This window comes from Pteronotus mesoamericanus, unplaced genomic scaffold (assembly GCF_021234165.1).
Source record: "Pteronotus mesoamericanus isolate MK-2021 breed Mesoamerican mustached bat unplaced genomic scaffold, CSHL_Meso_final scaffold_705, whole genome shotgun sequence".
NCBI classification, from domain to species: domain Eukaryota; kingdom Metazoa; phylum Chordata; class Mammalia; order Chiroptera; family Mormoopidae; genus Pteronotus; species Pteronotus mesoamericanus.
In genome coordinates this window covers 16,464,084-16,487,854 of record NW_026555326.1, presented here as the reverse complement: position 1 = coordinate 16,487,854, position 23,771 = coordinate 16,464,084, and the positions used below count along the sequence as shown (strand labels likewise).

Here is a 23,771-nt window from a genome sequence, read left to right as displayed (position 1 = left end):
ACAGATGCGTGGGCCACACATTTACCAAAAGGACACGAGGATAGTCAGAAGCTCAGACGTACAAACACACACCCTCAGAGTCTCCATATGAGACGGTCCCCAAAAGTTTCCACCCCACTCTTCCTCACTCCCCATCTCCTTTGTCAACCATTTGGGCCGCTGGAAAGTCCTCCTCTACTTCTAACCTTTGTCCCTCAATGTGCAGCCATTGGGAGACTCCGGGAGCTACCCAGGAACAGAGCTGCTGATGGCAGCAGCGTGTGAAGCTCCAGGGCCGGGCAGGAGTAGATGGTGGCAAGATGGGAGGGCCCAGAGGGAAGGGACAGCTGCCTGCCCTCTCCATGCCAGGTGCCACGTGCACCAGGTCGGGGGGAGTGGGAAGGTCACGAGGCTGTGGCGTGGCCGGCTCTTGCTCTGCTGTTTACCGGCTGGGAGGGAAAGCAGGAGGAGGTGCCAGGGAGCCTCCCCACTGCAGGCTGGCCCCCAGCCAGCTGGCCCGGTGGGTGAGGAGGAGAGCCAGGCCCAGCTAATCAAACTCTGGGCCAAGGCTGTGCAGGAGAGCAGTGGCACTCGGGAGTTGCCGTGGCCTCATCCTGCGCCCTCCCCCTCCACAGGTCCTTCTTCGGTGCAGGCCCCAGTGTGGGCCCGCTCAGCCTGGGGGAATCTTCTCCCCCCATCCAGTGAAGTGCAGCACCTCTCTTCTCCACTCCCCTGCCCTCGTTCCTCTGCCTGCACACACTCCCCCAGGCTGGCCCCAGGCCCCAACAGTCCAGGAGAACGCAGAGGCATCAAGGAGTCAGGGAATTCTAAGGAAGGGCAGTGAGGGAATGGGGCTAAGCTGGCAGAGGCCTCAAGGAACCAAGGGACCACTGGGATGTCTGATCTCATCCTGGAGAAGAGGCACAATCCCTCCCAGATACACTCACCTTTCCCTCCCATATTCCTATCTCCTGTCATCTATCAGGGAGAAAGCATGTGATTTTGAACTCATAAAGACCTGAGTTCAAAATGGGGCTCAACCACTCATTGTCCTTTTGCAAGTGTGTAAGTCGTTAATACCTTTGAGCATCACTTAGCTTATGGGTAAATCTGGAATAATTATGTTTGCCTCTTGGTGGGTGTTGTGAGGATTGAAGAAAATCATGCATTTACATAAAGTGCATGGCAAAGGGCCTAGCACACAGTAGGTAATCAGTAAATGCTAGTCCCCTTCCCTTCCCTTCACCTGTCCTGTTGTTCCTCGAGGCTCCAAAGTCTATTCCTTTGGTCCCTCCCCTTGTCCCCTCCTGGTGCCAGGTCGCTCTGCCAGCCACTCCTTTCCCCTGCCTGCTGACGGGCCAGGTGCTCCCTGCCTCCGCCCTCCCCCTCCCTTGGGCCCTGCTCCCTGCCCTCCTGGGCAGCCAGGGCAGCAAGGACGGCACCCAGGGAGTTGCCCCATGGACAGGGCCCCACAGAGACACCACCGAGCCACGAGGGGTAAGAGGCCCTACACCCTGCAGGCAGGTGCAAGGGGCTGCTGGGAGGTTTAGAGGGGAGGGAGAGATGGGACTGGTCAAGAAGTGAGGAAGGGAGGAGGAACAAGAGAAGAGAGAAGAAGTGAAATGGATTGTCAGGGGAACGCAGACAGGTAAGACAGGACAAGTCTTGATAGAAGCGGAAGGAAGGGCTGGGGACGTGACAGAGGAGGAGAAATGAGAAACGGGGAGGGGGGATGGGAAATACATGGAGGGAAAAGAAAGGGAGACGTGGGGAAGGAGGAGACAAGTAGGGTGTGCAGAGGAGACAGGGGCATAGGCAGGGAAGCTAGATGGAAAGTAGGATTAGAGTGTGGGCAGGCCCCCCAAGTGTCAGCGCCCCCCTGGGAGCAGTTGGGACACTGCTGTACTGGCTCCGCTGTCTAGGACCGGGGAGCAACGGCTGGAAAGGTGGCCACTGCAGTTCTGCTCATTCACCAGTGAAGAAACCTGTCCCGCCTATGAGGATGACAGGCATGGCTGGGGGGAGGAAGAACGTTGCCCATGCCCACTGGTGTGGGGGCGCGGGGTTTCATTTCTGCAGAGAGTGTGGGGTATCTAGCCCAGAGAGGTGCGGGACACAGTCAGGTAGTCCTTGGCCGCTCCAGCGGTCTCAGAGACCCTCTTAGAGCAGATCCCTCCGCCACATGCTTGGTCAGCTATGAGCACTGGGGAGAAACCCTGTGCCAGGCTGCCCAGCTCCCGGGCCCCCTGGTGGAGGAAGAACGCCACTGCCAGGCATGCAGGGTGGCACCCCCACCCCAGGACCGCTCTGAGGTGCAAGACTGGAGGCCAGAGAGCAGTGCCAAGGCGCCACGTCAGAGAGGAAGCTGGGTGGGGCTAGGCAGGATCAGCGGGGTAGGCGGGAGGGGCCGGATGGGACCGCTCCCACCCCCACCCCAGCAGAGGCCAGGCCTTCGAGTCCACTCGACCCAGCGGGGGAAGCCTGCCAGAGGGACCGTGGGGGGCCTGGGGGAGGGCGGTGTCCAGGATTGGACAGCAGAAGGAGGAAAATAACAGAAGAGCACATTTAGAGGTTAGGGAAACTATAGGGCGCCTAAGGAAGGGCTGCAGGGTTTTCTGGGACAAAAGACTGGCCAGTACCCTGTGAGGGGCTGCTGTGTGGATGCAGGAAACGGGCCAGGCCTGGAGGGGAAGCACCTTCAGAGGCTCCTTTGGTAGGTATTTAATAAGTGCTAACCCAGTGAGTGGACACCCTCAGTGATGCTCTAGCTAAGGCTTTCCCCTCAGCAGCAGGCCCTCTGGAGGTCTCTGCCTCCCTGCTCACCCCAAATCAACCTGGCTGCGCTCCCTGCTTCCGGCGCGCCCGGACAGATGCCGCACAGCGGGTGGGAAGGGAGTCCTTCCTGCGCAGCCTGGCGTGTGGAGGAGCCAGGGCCTGTGGAAGGCAGAGTGGGCTCTGTCCTTGCAGCTCTCCGGTCCTCTTCCTCCAAACGTCTTCGCCAAGCTACTCTCAACCCCCACACCTCTGGGATTCCCAGGTGCTTTCAGGCACAAATAAACAACTGCGAGGTTTAATGCCCACAGAGATTTACCACTGGCTGCAGAATACTGACTATGTACCTCTAACCCTCCAGGCCTGTGGAAGGCTCTGGGAAGAACAGGGTGAACACAATCCCTGCCTCCCCATAGGGCTTACCGTCTAGCAGAAAAGCCCCAGTTCACGGGTAATGACACAATTCTATCAGTTAGGTGATGCAGCAAGTGCCAGGAAATCAACCGCAAGGTGCTGAGTGTGTACGCACCAGGGCAGGGAGAGGGGCATGCACAGCTCCTCCACGGAGGAGATGGAGTGGGAGACGTGAGGGCTGAGGGGGAGCTGGCTAGACTGAGGGGTGTGAGGGAAAGGCATTCCGGACAGAAGGACCAGCTTGGGCAGTCCCAGAGTCGGTACTCCTGGGGACCTGGGAGGGGGCCGGTATGACTGGAAGGCAGAGAGGGAAGAAGAGGAAGTGCTGTGCAGGATGGTCTCACCTTCTCGTCAGACGCCAGGTTCCACTGGGAAGGAGTGGGGTGGGCACGGGGGCCTGTGAGTGGGGGGAGTGCCTCTCGGTTCCTGTGGTCTGAAACTGCTGGCCCTGACCCCTCTCTTCTCTTCACAGAGCTGCTGGCTGCAAGGAAGACCCACACCTGTGAGTAGACGACTGGGGAAAGGACTGGTGTTGGGGTGTGGAGAGATGGCACAGAATCCAGCAAGGGCTGTGGGAGGTTCTCATAAAGGTATGCAGACGACGCAGAGTTGGAGGAGCCATGCAGGGGTGGCCCAGCCTGAAGAGAGGTGGGGCCCGCAAAAGCAGGGGAGATGGGGAGATGGGGAGATGAGGAAAGGAGGGGGAAGGGTAAAGGAACCTCAGGATCAGGGCAATGGGAGGAGATAAGGAAGAAGCCTGAAGAGAGGGAACATGGCAAAGAAACGAGGAGACCAATTAAAAGGGAGCTGTGGGAAAAGGCGGGAGAGATGCTGGACAGAGACACAGGAGAGGGAGGGGGTTAGGGCAGGGAGGCAGGGTGGCTGCACCAGGCTTTGAGGCAGCGGAGCCAGGTTTGGTGTTCATCTCTGTGGTTAACGCATACTGAGGTGTGAACAAACCTGGAGCCAGGCTGTGCAGGGCTGGAGAGCAGGAAAGCCTTCCTCTCGGTAGAAAACGGAACCGAAAGGGACACCCTGGGCCCTGGAAGACTGAGGCAACAGCATGTGAGAAGGGGCTAGAGCTCAGGAAGGACTTCCCAATGGATACCTGAGAGTAAGCATCCTCTCTGGGGACCTCTCAACACATCAGATCTATCCTCCTGGTTTGTGGGAGAAGCTGCTCCCCTGGAAAATGTACCCACTTCTACCTCAGTCCCATAGCTTATATCCCATCAGAGCCATGCGCACCCTTAACAGCTGGAGGACACTCAGGGGAAAGCCTCCATGAGCAGGGGTCCCTGACTTGATGAGGACAACTCTGGGGCAGGAGACACTACCTCCCTGGCCCTCCCTTGAATGGCCTACCAGTTTCTCCTGAGGGCTCGCTCCCGCCCCTTCTGCTGCCAAACTGCCTAGAACTTCCCTGTTCCAGGCAGAAGAACCACGGAGGGCAGCAGCGTCGCACTCTGCCTGGGCTGGACAGACAGGGGCTGGGGCCGTCCAGGATGCTACATCCTCCTGGGTGGGGGCTTGCTTTGCTCAGCACAATCCTGATCAGTGCCTCGCCTGCCCCTAGCCACAGGGCCCCACGGAAATGCTGAGCAGGGCCCTGGGAGGAAAACGGGTCAAGGAGTGACGTGTGAGCTCGGGGGAGGGGAGCTAGGGACCATATGTGGGTGGGGGGTGAAGGGGGAGTTTTGGAGCAGTTAGAACTGGAAGAGGCTAAACTCCATTCCTACCCTTTACCCCTTACCACAGAAACCTCGGCCAGGGCCACACCCCCTTCTGGTCTTCCCTACCCACTGGCCCCGTGCAACCCTCACCCCATGAGTATCCCCCCGAACACCCAGGCTGGCAGCCCTTCACCAGATCCACCGCCAGGTCCTGAAAGCAGAGGAAGGCCAGCAGGGAAAGGCCTGTACCAGGCTGAGGGGCTACTGGAGTTTTGGCGATATCAGAGACCTCTTAGGGGATTTGATGGAGAGAAGCCAGGAAAAGTTGACACCTCCTCCAGGCGGAGACTCCCTGAAAAATGGGCTCCAAATTGAGACAACCCCAAGAAGGGAGAAACCCAGAAGGGGCCGCCAGATCACTGAGGAGCCCTGAGGAGGGAACCCCCCGGGCTGAAGCACCCCATATAGCAGATATGAGGCTGAGAGGGCCTCTAAAGTTGATTGGCCCCTCAGAAAAACCCCAGGCCAAAACACTCTATGCAGAGACTCCCACACAAGGAGCCCTCCCAAGCTGAGACACCCGCAAGAGCAGAATTGAACCAGAGACACCATCCCATTTCTCAAGTGGGATCTGGGGCCAAACTGCCTGAATTTGAATCCTGACTTTACCACTTACTAGCTGTGTGACCTGGGGCAAGTTACTTACCCTCTCTATGTCTCACTTTCCTCATCTTTTATTATCTGGGAATAATAGTACTTACCTCATAAAGTATTTTATGAGGATTATATAATCCACATAAAACATTAAAAATCATTTCTGGCACATAGTAAGTATCATCGTTATCATTATCATCATTCTCATTTCAACAGTTTTGCTCCTGAGGAAGTTTCTCAGGGACTAACCCCTCCTGCAGAGAGCGGGCATTCATCTGATTATCACTGCTACTGTTAAAATGTATTCCCCAGCCCTGGGCACACATCATGTCTGTAGGGAGGGTGCGAGCATGGTGAGTGGGGGGCAGCCTCCCAGGCTGCGCCTCAGTGGGCACGGCTGTTGGCAGGCCACAGGGTCTCAGGTGGGACACGCCACTACCCCAGGCAGTCATCCTGTGACTTACCTCTAGAAACATCCCTGTCCCTGGAGTCACCTGGCAAAGAGGGTCAGGATTGGGGGTCCTCAAAGGGAGGGGGAGTAGAAAACTGGCCCCAGGCTCGTGTGGGCTCCATTCTGGCTCCCCAGCCAGAGCTACCCTGTCAGGTGGAAACAGCTTTTACCGCGTGTGGCTGTCGCATGTGGTTTTGGAATTTTCCAACGCCCCCTGTGATTGGCTGCCCCGCCCCTCACACCCTGCTCCAGGCCCAGATTGGCCACATGGGGCGCCTGTCATCCTACCCGCTGCACCCCAGGGAGGGGTGGGGGGTGGCAGGGTTGGGGGGGTTGTCACTTGGCCACCTGTGTGGTGCTAGCTTAAACCCCCCTGCCCAGAAGCATAGGGGGAGAGCTGGGTGCAGAGCTACAAGCTGAGGCTCTGCTGAGAGGCCTCGCCCCCCAACCCTGCTGCCAGCTGCGCCCCATCTCTGGACCACCCCCTGCTGAGAAGGACAGTGAGCCCAGGTGGCAAAGGCCGCAGTTCAGCCATGAGAAGTAAGTGAATGGGGCTCCCTGGGAGCGGGGGAAGCCTGGATCCCATAGTCATCCCCAGGCCTTCTGGAAAGGAGGGGTGTCTTGGGAACAAAGTGAGCAAAGCTGAGTGCTCTCCCCGGGCAGGGTGTGTCCCGGCCAAGGCCAAGGTCTGTTGGGAGATTGGTGGAGTAGTTGGGGAGTCTGGCTCCCCAGGCAGTTAGTTCTCTTAGGGCAGCGACAGTAAAGGGACTTCTTTGTCATGAGCGCTGGAAAGGATCTTCAAGAGTACCTGAGGTGCCCTGCCCCCCTCACTTTAGAGAGAGACTGAGACCCAGAGAGGCCAAGTGCTTCACTCCAGATCACACAGCTGTAGTAGATGGAGGCTGATGATTAGCAGGCTCCCTGAACGCACTCTCCCGGCTCCCACTGCGGTGTTGCCCTTTGTGCCTTCAACCTGCCTATGAGCCGTGAGTGGGGTGGAAAGGAGGCCAGAGGAGTTGCTGTGCCCTGGAGCAGCAGGACGGTGAGCGTCAGGTGAGGTGAGTTGGCAGAAGGGGTCAGAAGCCCAGCATCCAGACCTCAAAGCCACCATGCTTTCTGCCCAGCCCAGGGACATGAGGACAAAGTGGAATCCAGCCAGGGTGCCGTGAGAGTGTGTGTCCCCAGGTTCAATCACGTATCTGATGAGAGGGATCAGACAGTGGAGGTGGAAGCTGAGAGCTTTCAGCTTCACTCCCTTCCTGGCTTGGAGCCATGGGCAACAGCTGGTGGGCAGATACCTGGGGTCCCTGTGCCTTCTAGCAGAGCAAGGGTGGGTCGATCTGCCAGCCCCCATGTTCAGGTATGAGCAGTCAGAGAGCCTCTCAGGGCACTGGGTGAAGGAGAAGAAGGAAAGCCCCGTGCCCCTGTGGACTAAACCCTGAGGCAGCCCCAGCCTCAATCTGGGGTCTTCCCACAAGGCACAGAAGAGAGGCCATCTTGGGACCTGGAGAGACCCATGGGCCGAGAGTCTAAAGACCAGGTTCTGATGCCACCTCTGTCACCGACTAGCCATGTAGTCTTAGGCAAGTCATTGGGCCACAGTCTCCTCATCTGCAAGATAAGGAAGCTGAGTTTAAAACCAAAACTAATTTTGGAGAGGCTCCCGGTTCTGAGGGGCCAGGACCAAGGAGAGAGCCCTGGTTCCCAAGTTAGGCACCCCAAGGGTAGTGAAGGACACTCGGCTTTCCCAGAGAGCAGACAGAGAGGAGGAAAGCAAAGAGGAGAGCCCCACTTACACGCTTGGGATGGAGACTCCAGGGCAGGTGTATGAGTGGGGTGGGCCAGGAGGGGTGAGAAGAGCCAAAAACTTTCACAGGAAGAAGGGCGCCTGGGAGTGTCAGTTTCCTTTCTAGACCATTCCCATTACCAGCAAAGGTTAGCAGACCTATCTTCCCAGAAATAGTCTCAAATCAGCAAATCCGCCCTAGGAACCGATGACTGGGTGTGCTTTAGTGTCTGGCAAGAGAGCAGGAGTCCCCAGGACTGGGTGGGGGAGACACCGGGGCACCTCTACGTGATATCCCCCCACACAGCTGGTCTCTGTGCCACTGGTCCTTCTCACTTAGATGTCTCTGGGTATCTCACAGCCCCATCTTATCTGACTGTCCCCCCTTGAGTGCCAGCACCACCATGCCCTCAGACGACCGCTGGGGCAAGTTGGGGCACTGGGAACCTGGGATTGTGATACACCCGAAGACCAAGGAGCAGAAACAGTCTGAGAAATAGATATACAGAGGCCCAACTCAAAGGACAGAGATTAATATAACACATGGGAGAGAGCGAAGTCCTGATGGAGATCTAAATGGAGAAAAACCAGGAGAGCCAAAACACTGCGGTGTGAAGCCCAGAAAAAAACTGGAGTGCAGAAGACAAGGCGCACAGACTCAGGGCGAGAGGCGGCAGGCAGCATTCTGGCTGGAGAGGGGAGAGGCTGAGGACCGATGGGGTCTAGGAAGGTGAAAAGTAGGAGGCCCGGATTTTACAGAGTTTTTGGAAGGATGATACAGGCTCCCTGCTCCCAAGTTGACAGGAAATGTCCATGAGTCAGAAAGTCCCCAGCCAGCCAGGAGGGTGGCCCAGTCATCTCACTCAAGCCATGGCCAGTGTGGAGCCAATAGGCATAGGCCCTGGCCTGAAGCCTGGATGGGAGGTGGGCGGATGAGGGGTACAGGTGCCTGCCTGTCTCCGCTGTACCTGATCTTTCCCAGGTCTGGTCATACTAATGAGGAGCATGGGCCAAAAAGACATCCACTTCCCAGGGTGCCACAGATGTCACCCTGAGCACCAGGACCAGCTGAGGACTTTATGAAGGGCCCCTCCTTTCTTGCATCACTCCTGCACCTTCCCCTTTTTCTCTCTCCCATTCCTAAGAAGGCTCCCAAACATTCCCCATCACCCCACGGCCAGCCCAGGGCTCCCCAGCCTATCCCATCACAATGAGATGTGGGTGTTTGGCATGGCCACCCCTCCCGGCTGCTCCCTCCCCCTGCCCTGCCTCTGCGCCCCTGACTCAAACAGGGAACAGGGACTTTCCCCTGCTGCAGAGCTCTCCAAGAAAGGCGGCCCTGGAAAGCCAGTCCGCACCAGGCTCCTCCTGTCCTCCATGGCTAGTCTGTTCCTTCTGCTGCTGCGACACTGCCCCTTCCCGGGGCTTTGGGCTCAGAAAGGACGGAGATGTATTTTGGGAGACGGATGGTACCCAGGCAGGGCCTCAGGGCCGGAGCCAGGGTCTTTTGAGTCCCCAAGGCCTCGTGAAGCAGCTGAGGCCTCTGGAAAGGAGCCGCAGCCCTGGAGGCAGGGAAAGGGGCTGAGTGAGACTGTCTGGGCTCCCACTCCTCAGCCCTTCCTCCTGGTGATTCATGCCCTCCCCCCATTCACTGGTTGTTTTCACTCTATTCTTTTGTTTCCCCTCTTTTCTCCTGTCCCAGACTGCGGGGGTGGCGGGGGCACAAGGAGGGGGTTTCAGGTGGCTGGTTGTCTTTCGTGGCTTTTCAAAACCCCAGACTCTCCCTCGCCCACCTGAGTTTTAGCTTTGTTACTTTCTCAGCCCCGGGATCTGGGTGTATCAGCAGAAAGTTCTCGCCATGGGCTGGGAGGCGTGCTCACCAGGTAGAACTGCTTTTCTCCTGACCCACACCCACCCCTCCCCCTCCTTCTCCCCTGTGGTGGTACCCACCACCCGTGGTTTCCAGCTTTGCAGAAGCTGCGGGAACTGAGAGCTGAGAAAGGAGGGAGGCTGGCGACAGGCTGGGGCACACAGTGGACCAGCTGTGGTCTCCGTGGGGAAAGGGACTGCGAGTCTGGGCCTCAGGGAGAAGGGTGGGCGCCTAAGCTAAGAAAAGAGACACGTTCATTCATTTCTGCAGAGAGGTCTACTGAGATGTGTGAAAGCCAGTCCACACCCCAAAGGAGCTGTGGTCTTCAGAGGAGTCCCAGATCAGGAGCCCTGCTGGAATGGGCGAACTGTTCCACCTGGACCTTAGAAGCCTGCCCCTGAGAAATGGGTAAAGGCGGAAGGAGGCTGACACCACAGAGGAAGAGCTGGGACAGAGGGAATATTTTCTCTCTGGATCTTTACACTAGACATAAGTCCTGGCCTTAGTTCCATGGGTGTCCTCCCTGAATTCTGTTCCTAGACCCTTCCCTCACTTTGCACTTTCCCCTGCAGCCAGTATGTCACCCACCCCCTACCCCTCACTGTCCCATTCTCCTCAGTGCATTTGGGCAGCTCATCCTTGTAAGGTATATAGCTACACTGTTGCGGACACTGGCTCTCAAGTTAGAGAGACCTGACTTCAAATGCCAGATCTGCCACTTCTGGCTACATCAAGCCATTTAATCACTCCTGGACTGTTATCTCATCTGTAAAATGGGGACAATACAAGTAGTACCTACTTTACAGGATTGTTGTGATCATTAAATGAAATATGTGTACAAACCTGGCACAGAGCTAGAATTCAGCCAACACTCATGCCTGTTGTTATTTCTTCTCCTTAATCAACCTCCATTGGAGAAAAGGAGACAGGGAAAGCCCAGAGGGACAGGGCACGAAGAGGAGATGAGGACCCCAGGTTCCTCTGTATCCATTCTCCACCAGGCCTGGGGGTGGTTCCGGGGTTTGAGGGGAGAGATCCCTCAGGGTTGCAGCCCCCTCTTTGCGCCTACCACTTCCTCTCTGTGGTATCGGGCACCTGGACGGGGCCCAGGGCTGGCTTCACAGGGTGGCGCAGGACCAGCTCTGGATGTATTCAAAGAGCGTTATCAATGAATCTCGCAGCTGTGAAAAGGGTGAGATTAGAGGAGGTTGGAGGGAGGGGAGCACAGAGTACTTTGTCTCTACTGGTATTTCCCCACAGAGGAGGTGCCCGTAGGAAGCTCCCTGTTGATCCTTCAGTGTCTGAAGCAATCCAAGAGATTGCATTTTATTTTCGTAGTTGTTAGAGGTCACACTGGATGATGGAGGAGATACCAGCATGAGCTGGGGAAGAGACCACCATTACCACCCTCATCTCCTGGTGGGAGCAGCCTTGCACAATACCAGGAAGAGGGAGGAAACTCTTGCTACTCAAAAGTGTAGGCTAACGCCCAGCAAGCTTGGGTACCAACCGGGAGCTTGTTCCAACGCAGAATCTAGGCGCCCCCTCCACCCCCAAAGCCTCCCGAGTCAGGACCCGCATTTTAACAAGATCCCTAGGCAATCTTGCTTGAGACAAAAACGGCTGGAGTCATCCAGTCGCTAGATGATTTTAGGAGATAACGTGCACGTATGGGCATTTCTCTCTCCTTGGAACGGAAGGGGTTCCTTTGATGGGCCCTGGAAGAGAATGACAGGGAGGCACACAGACCTTCCCAAAGCAGCAGTGCGGGCAGGGCACAGACAGGGGAGGGCTGCTGTGGGAGTCGAGGTGCAGGGCTGGCCTAGAGGTTCCTGACCTTTGCTTGATTCTAGTTCCTGGCACTGTCAAGCATTTAGATGGCAAGTTCCTGGCAGGCCAGGCTCCCGGGCAACAGTTTGAGTAATCCTGTGATTACTCAGCTCCCCCTCCCCAATCTGAGTTCCCAGCACCTGCTGCTTCAGGGCAGTGGCTCAGGGGCAGGTTCAGAAGGTGAGGTATCCGAGATGTTTTTCGATTCCTGCTGCCCGCACTGCCCCCTCTGCCAGCCCCCTTCCCATTCTCTGCCCTCCCCTCCTCCACGGTCACACTCATGCACACTGGGACTTTCTCTTTGAGGTTTTGGGTGCATGGCCTCAAAGGGGACACCAGTGGCAGGAGAAGGAGGGAGAAGAAGGACAAAAGGGCCTGATAGTGCTGACAGGGCCAGGACGTGAGTGGGTTTTCTGTGTTTCTTTGGCCATCTCTCCATCTCTGGGTCTAAGTCTCAATTAACCTGACCCTCTAGCTTGGACCCTCTGACTCTGTGCCTGTCTCACTGGGCACCTCTGCCTTGGACTACAGTTGAGGGCATGGGGGAGTGGCTGGCCTGGTGGCCAGGGTCCAAACTCCAAAATCCCCCCAGCGCGGTATTGTGAAGGGGGCCTGTGTCTGACCACATCGTCCCATGAGAAGGGCGAGGTCTTGTTGACACTGTTGTTAGGTTCCTAGGACCAGGACCAGCAGCAGGTCAGGCGTGGGGCAGGGACATGTGTCTGGGTCACCCATGTGGTCAGCACACACACGCACACGGATGTGGCTCTGGGAGAAGGGAACAGGCAGGGAGGCCTGTGGTTGACGGCTGGGCTGGAGCCCGAGTTCCCACTGTGGCTTGGCCTAATCTCCCTCCCGCTTACTTTTTTGGGTGACCCACGTTGGTTTCTCCCCTCTCTCGGCTTAGGTCCACTGAGGAGAGAGATACCACAGTGCTGGGGGGAGGTGTGGAGGAAGGGCAGACTGGATGGGGTGCGACAATGTCCACCATCTCAGAAGCTCCCAGGCTTTCTTCACCCTCAGCGCAGCTCAGCGGTAACTGGCACGCACATTGCTTTCTGCAGGAGGTATCATTTAACTGTACTACCTGCAGTCACCCCATGGACAGGCAATGGTATTTTTATCCTGATTTTACCAACAAGGGAACTGAGGCCTAGAGAATCTAAGCGACTGGATGTGCAGGTGCCCCTACATTTTCTGCCCCTTTTCAAGTACTCGAATGTTCTCTCTTCCCCTCCGTGCACTCCAGTCTGCTTTTAATTTACTGGAAAGAACCTGAAAAGCTCACTTCCGGTCGTCCTGGATGATCAGGGCTTTCTGTGTGGGTGTTAGGCAGGCAGGCTGGGCTGGGGGGCTGGGGAATCGAGTCCTAATGGAGGGTTTCAGACACCCATCTGCCCTGTTCCCCTTGCAGCGGCGGCCGCTTACTCTGACTCACCTGAGGGCTGGCCTGAGGGGATGAGGGTTTGAGGATGATGGAAACAATATTTCAGGGAGTGGTGGGCAAGCCATGGCCACCCTCCCACCTCATGCAGGAGGCCCTGCATGTGGTCAGGGTCTAGGTCTGGGCCAGAAGGGAGCTCACAGGAAGGTGGATTTGCCCCACAGGCAAGCTGCCTCTTCCTCTGAACCTCGGGGGGAAGATGAGTGGGAGACATGTCAGACATGAGAAGAGGCCTTGGTTCTAGATCACTTTTCTGGCCTGCTCTGCCCCAGGCCTCCCCCTCAGAGGGGAGGCAGCAGGTCAGCGATGGCAGAGAAGAGACCCAGATGCCCTTAGGAGTGACAAAAACACCTGAAGTAGCAGGAGTCCCACATCTGTGCTGCTCTCCTTCAAAGATGGGCTGGAAGAAGGCCAGCTGCTGGTCGCTGAAACTCAGAAGAGAGCTGCAGGCATTGACAGGGACAGGGCGAACTAGAGGCAAACGCCAGTGAAGGGAGCAGGGCAGGCACGGCTTACAATGAGCTCAGTGGGCAGGAGGGGGGCCTATTGCCCAGTGAAGAAACACTAACACACGAATACAAACACGTGCAGGTTGGCTCTAGCAGACTTGCCCATTAGCTCACAAAGCACATGTACCTTTCACATGTACGCACACACAGTCAAACATGCCTGGTGATATGTGCACCCCAAAAACCATGTACACAGAACAGCATAATGGAAAGCTCAGGGAAATTGGGGCGTAGACCCAGCTCTGGGGCAAACTAGCTGTGTGAACATGGTAAAGGTTGAAAGAGATGGTCTCAAGTCCCAGGTAGTGGTTAACATACACACATTCATGATTTCTGTGTGTATAGTTGGACACAGAGGTCCTCATGCGCACATAAGTATACGTACTCTAATGTGCCAGTACACACAGGGCCACCCTTTCTCTGCTCAGAGGGCCAGGAGCCTCGGAGCCCCATTTGATTCTTTCCCTGGCTCTTGAGCATCTAGCAGAGCTGGCTTGTTTAGCCCCACTCCACCCGGTCTTCTCCCTACCCTCTGGAGGCGCCACCCTGTGGACCCTGTCCCTCCCTGAGCCTCCGCTGCCCGGCTGAGGATGGCTGGCCTCTCTACCTGACCCCTGGGGGCCCCTGCCTGGTTGACTGCATCTTCCCGCCATGGCCCACACTCTGCCCATGGGAGCCCAGCCCCAGTGGGGGAGGGTGGCACAGAGGAAGCCCCCTGGGCGGGAAGCAGGTGTTTCGAAGCAGTAAGGACTCCTAGGTCTCCAGGCGGGAGGGAGGCAACTGGAGCTTTTCAACTTGAAGGGCGGAGCAGGTGGCCTCTCTGCACCTGCTTTCTTTGCCCCTCCAGAGCTGGTACAACTCCCAGCCTCCCCACAAAACAAAAAACAGCCTCCACAGACCCTTTGCTTCTTCCATGTCGCAAGAGGGGAACGGCAAGCTGGAGCTGGGTGGGTTAGGGAAACACCATGCCCCTGTATCAACAGCCCAGGAACGTGGGGCAGGGTCTAGAAAAGTCTCCTGAGCTAACCTCCTGCTCTTTCTTTTTCAGCACAAATTGAAGTGATTCCTTGCAAAATCTGTGGGGACAAGTCATCTGGGATCCATTACGGGGTTATTACCTGTGAGGGGTGCAAGGTGAGCACACATCTGTACACAGCCTCCCAGAGATGAGGAGAGGGGGTTGGCAGCCCTTGACTCCAGGGATGGGCTGCTGAGGCAGCTAGGGTGGCACCTTGCCTGGAAGGGACTGAATACAGTGGGGCCTGGTCTTAAGTTGGGGAAGTGATTGCAGGGCAAATTGCAATCATGCTAAGAAAAGGGAGGAGAGAAAACTGATCGTAGGATCTGGTAAAGCCAGGGCCAGAGCTTGTGAGCTGGGCCTGGCCAGCATCAGCAGCTGGGTGTCCACCTGCCTTCCCCAGGGTTTCTTCCGCCGGAGCCAGCATTGTAACGTGACCTACTCCTGCACCCGGCAGCAGAACTGCCCCATCGATCGCACTAGTCGAAACCGATGCCAGCACTGCCGCCTGAAGAAATGCCTCGCACTGGGCATGTCCCGAGATGGTGAGGCCAAGCGGGCAGCCCCCTGAACTTTCCCTGCAGCCTTGGGGGGCAGCCTGGCCTGTACAAACGCCTTCTGGAGGTCTACTCTTTGTCTCTCCCTGACAGGCCGTCTCTTCCACTGGCCAACATGGGGGTGGGCAGGCCACCCTCATCAAAGCTCTTCACAATCCCCAACTTTAGGCTCTTCTCAAACAACCCTCCTTTCCCCAAGGTCCCCAAGTCCTCATTTTCCCCTCCTTGGGATGGATTCGCCTCACTCCACTCCCCCCTGGTCCAGAACAATCCAGGTTCTACCTCTTTCCCTCCTGGCCCATCGCTCTAGCCCATCTTCCTCCTTAGCCCCACACCCCATCCTTGAACACAGCGCTGAGAGCAGTGGCAGCCTGAGAACCCAGCAGCCGTGAGGACGGGGAGGCTTGCTGTTCCTGGTGCCGTTCTCCCCCTCTCTCACCCACCGCCTCCTCAGGCCCCCACCCCCACCCCACCCCCACCCCCACCACAGAGGGAACCCAAGGCGGGGCTGGGGGAGGCATGAGGTGATGAGGAGCCAGAAGGAGTCTGTCAGCACTTTTCAGCGCCCAAAATAACAAAGTGAAAGGAAACACACAGGGGTGCAAGGGGCAGGCGGGGCGAGGGGCTGTGCCCCCACACCTGGGAGGGGTGGGGGGGAGTGAAAAGGCAGGAAAGAGAGAGCAGAAGAGGATGTTCAGAAACAAGCCGCGGAGCCTGGGTTGGGCTGTGGTGAGTATCTAGGTCACCAGGGAGCCTGCAGACCTGACCACAGGGAGACCTGTGTTCTCAGCTCTCCTCTTCCTCCGACCCTCCTAGAAAGGCGAGGTGACCCCAATACAGCTTGAGGCCCCCTACTCGACCACCCCCAGCCCCAATATGAGGAGGCCAGAATTCTAAGTCTAGACTCATTGCTTAAATTCTGCCACATTCAGAAGCTGGTTTCAAGCTAGGAGAGTTTGCTCAGGAGACCAAAATGTCTGGGTTGGATGGAGCCCTGAAGCAAACAGGAGGGGGGCGGTGGTTCTTGAACAAAAGTCCCCTGAAGGGAAGTTCTCAGGCAAGACCTGAAAAGTTCTGCTCAGGGTCAGCTATTCAGGGAGCAGCAGGTTAATCCCGCAATAATCAAAACACCTGTTGACTCTGCCCAGTACCTGTCCTCCTGCCTGAAAGACTCCTGATCCCCAACCTCTTTCAGCTGTCAAGTTTGGCCGCATGTCCAAGAAGCAAAGGGACAGCCTACACGCTGAGGTGCAGAAACAACTACAGCAGCAGCAACAGCAACAACGGGAGCAAGTGGCCAGGACCCCTCCTGCAGGGGGCCGAGGGGCAGACCCCCTCTCCTGCACCTTGGGGCTCCCAGATGGGCAGCTGCCCCTGGGCTCCTCACCTGACCTGCCGGAGGCCTCTGCCTGCCCCCCAGGCCTCCTGAGAGCTCCAGGCCCCAGGCCTTCCTACTCCAACAGTTTGGCCAAGGCCAGGCTCAACGGGGCCTCGTACCATCTCGAATACAGCCCTGAGCGGGGCAAGGCTGAGGGCAGAGAGAGCTTCTATAGCACAGGCAGCCAGCTGACCTCTGACAGATATGGCCTTCATTTTGAGGACCCCAGGCATCCTGGGCTGGGGGAACCAGGACATGGCCCGGACAGCTACTACAGTCCCAGTTTCCACAGCACCCCAGAGGCGCCGTATGCGTCCCTGACAGAGATTGGTGAGCAGCTGAGGAGGCAGCAGGGGTGGGGAAGATGAGGGGGGCTTCCAAGAGACAGGGCCTAGTAGGCACCCCATGTAAACCAAACATGAGCCAAGGGAGTTGAGGGGTCTTGGAGAAGGGACTGGGAGGAGGCAAAGCAAGGGCAGGTCAGGCAGAGGGGTGCCTTTAACATGCGTAGGGTAGGAGCTGGCTGAGATGGAGCATGTCTTCTCCTCTGGCCCCAGAGCACTTGGTGCAGAATGTGTGCAAGTCCTACCGAGAGACGTGTCAGCTGCGGCTGGAGGACCTGCTACAGCAGCGCTCCAACCTCTTCTCCCGGGAGGAAGTGGCTGGCTATCAAAGGAAGGTGAGGCCAGGCACTTTCCTGGAGGGAGGACATCCAACCACTGAGGAGTCCAGAGATGGCCACCTGCACACTCTGTGGGCTGGAGCGAGCCTGGGTATCACAGATAGACACAAACGTGCGCACACTTCAAAGTGGGGGGCTGCGTACACCCAAGCAGGTAGATGAGAGCTTTCCCTGAGTCCCTGCCTAGTAATATTTTACTTGGTCTCCATCACCCCAGCTTGGTGCACTCTCCTTCTTCCTCTGTCAACCAACGGTCAGAGCCCTGATTACCATTTGTTGAATGAACACCCCTTCTTCGCCGGGTACTGGGCTAAATGCTTTTTTACATTATCCTTGACCCTTATGACAACCAACCTATGAGGCTGGCATGTGTTTCTAATTTTAACAGACTGGGAAACTGAGCTCGGACTGGTTAACAGGGTCATTCCAGGTCACAAAGTGGTGGAGCCAAAGGCAATTTCAGATCCGTGGGCTCCAAAGCTTACATTGTCTCTCTATCGCACTCTGACAATACCACCTGCTCTAAAAACACTCCCTTGGCACTGAACTGTTACTTCTCTAGGTTATTAAAGTCTTTAGGTGTGTCCTTTGGGGGAGGGGGTCAGTTTGTTCTTTTTGTTTCAATAAGATGCAAATTGAGGGAAAACCGTATCTTAGACTTTTTTTTTTTATTCTCCCGCAACCGCTCACTCAGTGCCAGCGGCTGGTGGGTGCTTAGTAAGTGTGACCTAATGATGAGAATTGCCCCTGAGTGTGCGTCTGTGCTAACGATAGGCTAAAATGGCCAGCCATGTCAGGGAATGAGAGAGTTCAAAACCTTCCCCCTGTAATTTGTCAGTCTGGGCTCCCAGGGGCTTGGAGCAGTCACCGGGTCAGAAAGAGGGCTACAGTGGGACCTCCTCCTTCCCTGCAGTCCATGTGGGAGATGTGGGAACGCTGTGCCCACCGTCTCACCGAGGCCATTCAGTACGTGGTGGAGTTCGCCAAGAGGCTCTCGGGCTTTATGGAGCTCTGCCAGAATGACCAGATTGTGCTACTCAAAGCAGGTGCCCAGGGAGGGTGGGCAGGCCTGGAGGGAAGGGGCACAGAGTATGGAATGGGGCCGGGCTGAGCGGAGGGAGGTGGTTAAGGAACCAGGACACTGAGGGCAACAGAGATGGATGCCTGACTTCTTGTGACGCTGCACCTGCGCCTTTCCTCCCCACTCGCAGGAGCAATGGAAGTGGTGCTGGTGAGGATGTGCCGGGCCTACAACGCCGACAACCACACGGTGTTTTTCGAAGGCAAATACGGTGGCGTGGAGCTCTTCCGAGCCTTGGGTGAGAGTCGGATGGAAATGAGAGGAGTCGGATGGGTCCAAAGCTTCAAAGGCACCCTCTTTTCTGGGCAGATTGGCCCCTCTGCTCCAAACACCAAGAGGGTGGGCGTCCTTGGGCACCACGGTCTCACCCAGCTTGCTCACTCTTTCATTTCCTCTCAGGCTGCAGTGAGCTCATCAGCTCCATCTTTGACTTCTCGCGCTCCCTGAGTGCCTTGCGCTTTTCTGAGGATGAGATTGCCCTCTACACAGCCCTGGTCCTCATCAATGCTGGTGAGTGTCGCAGGGCTAGGGTAAGGGACATTCAGCTAGTAGGGGTGTGACAATTATTGAAGAGCCTGGACCTTTGGATATGGTTAAATCAGGGAAAAGGCTTTAAGGAGCATGTGAGGCCATTAAAGGCCAAAATTGCTGTCAAATGAGTTAAAATGAAGATTCAGAGGCGCCTGAGAGGAGAAAGGGCAGCACAGGCAGAGCTGGAGAAGTGGAGTGGTGTGAGGATGAGGGGAAGTGAGCCACTTCCCCAAGAGAAATGAGTCTGTGTGCGCATCCAAGCCAGTCATGCCACTGTGGCGCACGTCGGGTTCACCTGGGGAGCTTTAAAAAGCATTGCTGCCTGGCTCCACCTCCCGGAGATTCCAAGGTTATTAATCTGGGGTGCAGTCAGAGCACCCACATTTTTAACAGCCTCCCACAGGTGACCATACTGTGCCACCAAACTTGAGAATCACTGCTCTGTGTGGACTAACTTTAAGTCTGTACGCCGCCATGGCAGGACTCAGGACACCCACTCCGCTAGAAGGGAGTGGGCTGGCTGGCGGCATGTTAAGTGTTCAGAGAACCTGGGGAAGTGGGTTGAGCAACTATCCTGAGTTTGCAGACCAGAGTTATCAGTCCTCTGGCTCTGTCAATGAGTAGAGACCTAAAAATATTCCTTAAACTGGAAATATAAATTTAAAAAATGACTTCTGGCTCTTTTACAGACCCAGGGCAAAAGGTAGTTTGTCTGTTGAGTTAACCACAGACTGATGCGGCAGTCCTCATGCTGGCCTAGGTGGCTTCACGAAGGCCATCATCTATCTGACGTCATCCTTGGCCAGGGGACAGGGGGCTCTCTTCCAATCTTTTTTCCCCCATGGCAGAATCCTAGTGGCTAGCATTGGATGGACTACGTGAAGTATCCAGGGACCAGAGAAGACAGCTTGGAAGGGGCAGATTGGATGTTCTCATCCCTTTCATCCCTCTCCGCAGTGTTCCTTGTGGACAGCTAGCCAAGCCCAAGGCCCCGGAGCTAACCGTCATCAAGTCAACACACACACACGCATAGACACTCAGCTGAAAGACCTTATCTAGCACAGATGTCCAAAATGGTGCACTCTTGGTGGAAGCTAATGTCCATGGTTTTTCTTGTTCTCACTATGGTCCCATCCCCTCTTTCAGGTCGGCCAGGGCTCCAAGAGAAAAGGAAAGTAGAACAGCTTCAATCCAATCTGGAGCTGGCCTTTCACCATCATCTCTGCAAGACTCATCGCCAAGGCATCCTGGCAGAGGTAGGACCAGTCCCTGGGGGTAGAAGAGGCCAGGCCCAGCGCCAGAGCTGTGACATCAGGCCTTGTGCAGCCTAGGGTCGGAGGGTACAGAGGAGCGTCTGCCATAACGCATTAGAGAGATTGTACTAGCACAGGAAATAAGGGAACAGGCAGTCACTTCTATGTGCTGCGTAAAGCTGGAAAGTTAGAGAGCCTGGAATTGGAAGGGACCTCCAGGGAGCAATTCGGTTTAATATAGCCAACACTTACCCAGCACCTGCTTGTACAAGGCACTGTGGAATGGAAAGATACAGAGATGTGTCCTTATCCCCACCACAAGTTTTCTATCTGCTGTGAAGAAAAGGCTCATGCACCTAGAGCTCTAACATAGAGTAGAAGCTAATGTGTGATATAATAATAATGCAATTAACAAAGTGCTGTTGCAAATGTGCATCCTCATCCTCAGGGCAGCTCGGTCAATAGGGCAGGTATTAATATCCTCCTGTAGGGTAAAGGAAACTTAAATGACTTATCCAAGTTCACACGATTGGTAAGTGGTAAACATAAGATTTAATCTCCGTGCTGTTTCTACCATATCTCTATACCCCCGATACAGTACTTTGATGAGAAATATTGGAGAAATGTTAAAAGAGCACAGAACAGGATTAAAAATAATTTGGGAGTAAAAGAAGTCAACCATAAATGCTTCCTGGAGAAGGTGGCATTTAAACTAGGCCATGAAAAAGGTAAGATTTTAACAGACATTCATGGGAGTAGGGCAGGTATTTCAAGTTTAGAGAACAATATGAACAAAAAAAAAAAGGAGACAAAATAATGCCTGTATGGAGAATATAGTTCATGGTACATTTTGACTAAAGTGTAAGATCAGAATAGATTGAAGGAGGCAGGAAAGTAGCAGAAGACAAGCTTGAAAATTAGGTCAGGGAGCAAATCAGAAAGGACTTTAAATGACATATTAAAGAGTAAAGGCTTTATTTCTAGGCAATGGCGAGCCCCAAGGGCTAGAGGGATGATATCATCAGAGCTATTATTTAGGCAATTTAATTTGAAACCAGTGTAAAGGAACCACTTATGTAAGTATTCAAGCTACGAGCACTTGCTATGTGCCAGGCACAGTGCCCGGTGCTGAGGATACAGCAATGACTTGAACAACAGTCTCTGCCCTAAAGAATTCAGGTCTGGGAGGGCAGATTAGGAGGGGGAAAGGCTGGAACTTGGGAGAGCAGTTGAGAAGGAAACCTGCTTAGATCCACCTTCAGAATAATCACCTCCCACTGTCACCACACACATGCCCCCTCCCCCCGTCCCAGCTATCAGTTTTCACTTAGACTATTAGTGAGACCTCCTAACTGGGCCCCTGCTCCACCCTTGTCTGTCCTATGCCAGCCACACAGCACTGTTCTCAGTCCTCCTAAGGTGCCCATCCCGCCGGGAATCAAATCTAGGGTCTGTGTCATGGCCTACTGGCCTCATGATAGGACTCCGGACTTCTCTCCCCACCTCATTTCCTTCCACTGCCCTCTCAACTGCCCAGTCCACTGGCCTCCTTGCTATTCCCGGAACACATCACACACAGTTGTATATCGGGGATTTTGCACCTGCTGTTCCAGCTGCTGGCAGGTTCTTCTCTGAGTTTTCTAAATGGCTTGCTCCATCTCTTCATCCTGAAAGGTTTTCCCAGACCACCTCTTACAAAAAGCCCCTCATTCTGCTTTATTGTTCTTTAAAGACATTCTCTGATACATTATATACTTGTTCATTTTCTGGATCCTTCACTAGAATATACATTTAATAAAGGTAGATATTTTATTTTATTCACTGATGTATCACTGCTGCCCTTCCCAGTGCCTAAATAAGTTCTTAACAACTATGTGTTGACTGACTAACTGAATGAATGAATGAATGAATGAAGCTATTGCAAAAGCCCAGACAAACTCAATGTAAAGCAGCATAAATGAAAAGACGATGAACTCAAACTCTTCCTTGGCTGCCCCTTTCCTGGGAAACTAAGATGGGTAGAAGGGGTGGTGGTAGCTGTGAGAGGTATTTTTAAGCCTCACTTGCTTACAGAGGAAACTGCAGTAGATCAATGTCTTTCTCAGCCTTTCTCCAGCGAGGTCTCCCTCTCTGTCTCCTCATGGGTCTCTGGATATTTTTCATTCCCCCTCCCACTGGGTCCTGGCAGTACTGGGTACCTGCTTAGAAACTATTTGGTTCAAAGTTATTGAGCATTTTTGGAAAGGGAGGTGGAGTCAGGAGAGGGAGTAGAGAGAGAGAGAGAGAGAGAGAGAGAGAGAGAGAGAAAGACCCTACCCAAGGACCTTAAACCTGGGGTAAGAAGACAGATAAATTGGATCATTTTTCTAAAATGGGATTTACGTGCTATACAGAGAAGGACCTTTAACCTGGGGGGATGAGGGGCTAGTTAGAGAAACATTCCCATAGGAGATAACAATTGAAAGTAAGAATTAGTCAAGCAAAGAATTAGAAAGGCATTCCAGGTGAAGGGAATGGCATCAACAAAGGCAAAGAGTCATGTGACAATATGTAAACCAGAGAGTCACAGAATTTCACTATTATAAGAGCATAAATTGTGAATTAAAGGCTTTAAAAGGGTTTCTTTTAAGAGTAGCAGGAATATAATTGGGGGTTTCACCGATAAAACACGAACCTGGCCCACATGAGCATATCCTTGCCTCCACTTTCCTGAACACATACCTACCCTTACCAGTGGGGTCGGGGTCTGGGTGTTCCACAAGTGCCAAGTGCATAGAGAGAAAGCAAGGAGGGTTACTCTAGGCCAGAAAGGATGAGAGGACTTTGTTGCTATGGGGCAAGCCCTGAAGTACTGACTCTCCTTCCCCATTAACCCATCTCCAGCTGCCACCCAAGGGGAAGCTTCGGAGCCTGTGCAGCCAGCATATGGAAAAGCTGCAAAACTTCCAGCATCTCCACCCCGTCGTGGTCCAAGCTGCTTTCCCCCCACTCTACAAGGAACTCTTCAGCACTGAAATCGACTCACCTGAGGGGCTGCCCGAGTGACCTGGAAGGGGACTCCTTTCCCTTCCCTAGAGCCTGCTGGACCACCTCTCTTGATCCCTTCCCACCCTCAACCTTTTACTTTCCTGTGCCCCCTGGAGGGTGGCCCTGTCTGTTCTGTGGGACTGAGCAAGTGCTGAGACTGGTTTTCTGCCCAGGGGCCTGCCTGGCAGTGGGCCAGAACCAGAGGGCAGGGATGGAGAAACAGCATCTCCATCCTCAGCTTCGTTGTGTCCTCTCTCCCATGCCCCTCACCCCAGCTTCTGGAGGCGGGTGGAACAGGACCTCTAGGAGGACCAAGGTGTCCTCAGGACAACAGGGGATCCAGGACACCCTGAAGGAATGAAACTCAACTCTGGGCTCAGAAGCCAAGAATAGGCCTTTGAAATACCTCATTGCATTTTCCTGTGCGCTTCAGCGGAGGGAGAGGCATCAAGCTCAGAGACTGGTGGCCGGAGCCCAGAAGGACCTGTAGGGAACTTGAATCTGGATCTTTAGATTTTCTGCCTTTCCCCTTCCTCCCAGCTCAGCAAGGAAATGGTTGGGCACACTGCCCTTTTCCTGGGGTCTTAAAAAAAAAAACCTGCGTACATGGACAGTGAGGGGCTGGGGTTATTTTTTAAAGGGGTTTGGGTACAGGATAGTGTACAATGAAGGCCGAGAGCATCACAGACAGAGAGGGTTAGAACTCAAACCTCTTATGTGCACTTTAAAAATAGACATTAGGGGTTAGCACAGATCTGATCAGTGACATATACCCACATACAGGTGACACACACACTCAACCTGCACTCATGCAGCTCTATAGACACATTTGATCAGACACCATCTCTTCCTCGAGGTCACG

At 54.8% G+C, this 23,771-nt stretch overlaps 1 protein-coding gene across 1 annotated transcript; it reads left to right on the top strand.

Annotated features, from left to right (window-relative positions):
* The first annotated feature begins 1,375 nt into the window (after nucleotides 1–1,375).
* Nucleotides 1,376–23,075, top strand: RORC (RAR related orphan receptor C). Its single transcript, XM_054563228.1, has 11 exons — nucleotides 1,376–1,476; nucleotides 3,638–3,667; nucleotides 14,431–14,516; nucleotides 14,804–14,945; nucleotides 16,153–16,665; nucleotides 16,893–17,014; nucleotides 17,931–18,063; nucleotides 18,229–18,336; nucleotides 18,498–18,608; nucleotides 19,776–19,885; nucleotides 22,766–23,075. The coding sequence occupies exons 1-11, from the start codon at nucleotides 1,437–1,439 to the stop codon at nucleotides 22,925–22,927; spliced, it is 1,557 nt and encodes a 518-aa protein (XP_054419203.1). The 5' UTR covers nucleotides 1,376–1,436; the 3' UTR covers nucleotides 22,928–23,075.
* Nucleotides 23,076–23,771: the final 696 nt, after the last annotated feature.

What these genes read in the sequence shown, in the direction of transcription:
- RORC (XM_054563228.1), top strand. Translation starts at nt 1,437, where the DNA reads ATGGACAGGGCCCCACAGAGACACCACCGAGCCACGAGGG. An exon ending in ACACCACCGAGCCACGAGGG is followed by an intron (nt 1,477 to 3,637) that starts GTAAGAGGCCCT and finishes TTCTCTTCACAG; the next exon opens with AGCTGCTGGCTGCAAGGAAG. An exon ending in TGCAAGGAAGACCCACACCT is followed by an intron (nt 3,668 to 14,430) that starts GTGAGTAGACGA and finishes TTTCTTTTTCAG; the next exon opens with CACAAATTGAAGTGATTCCT.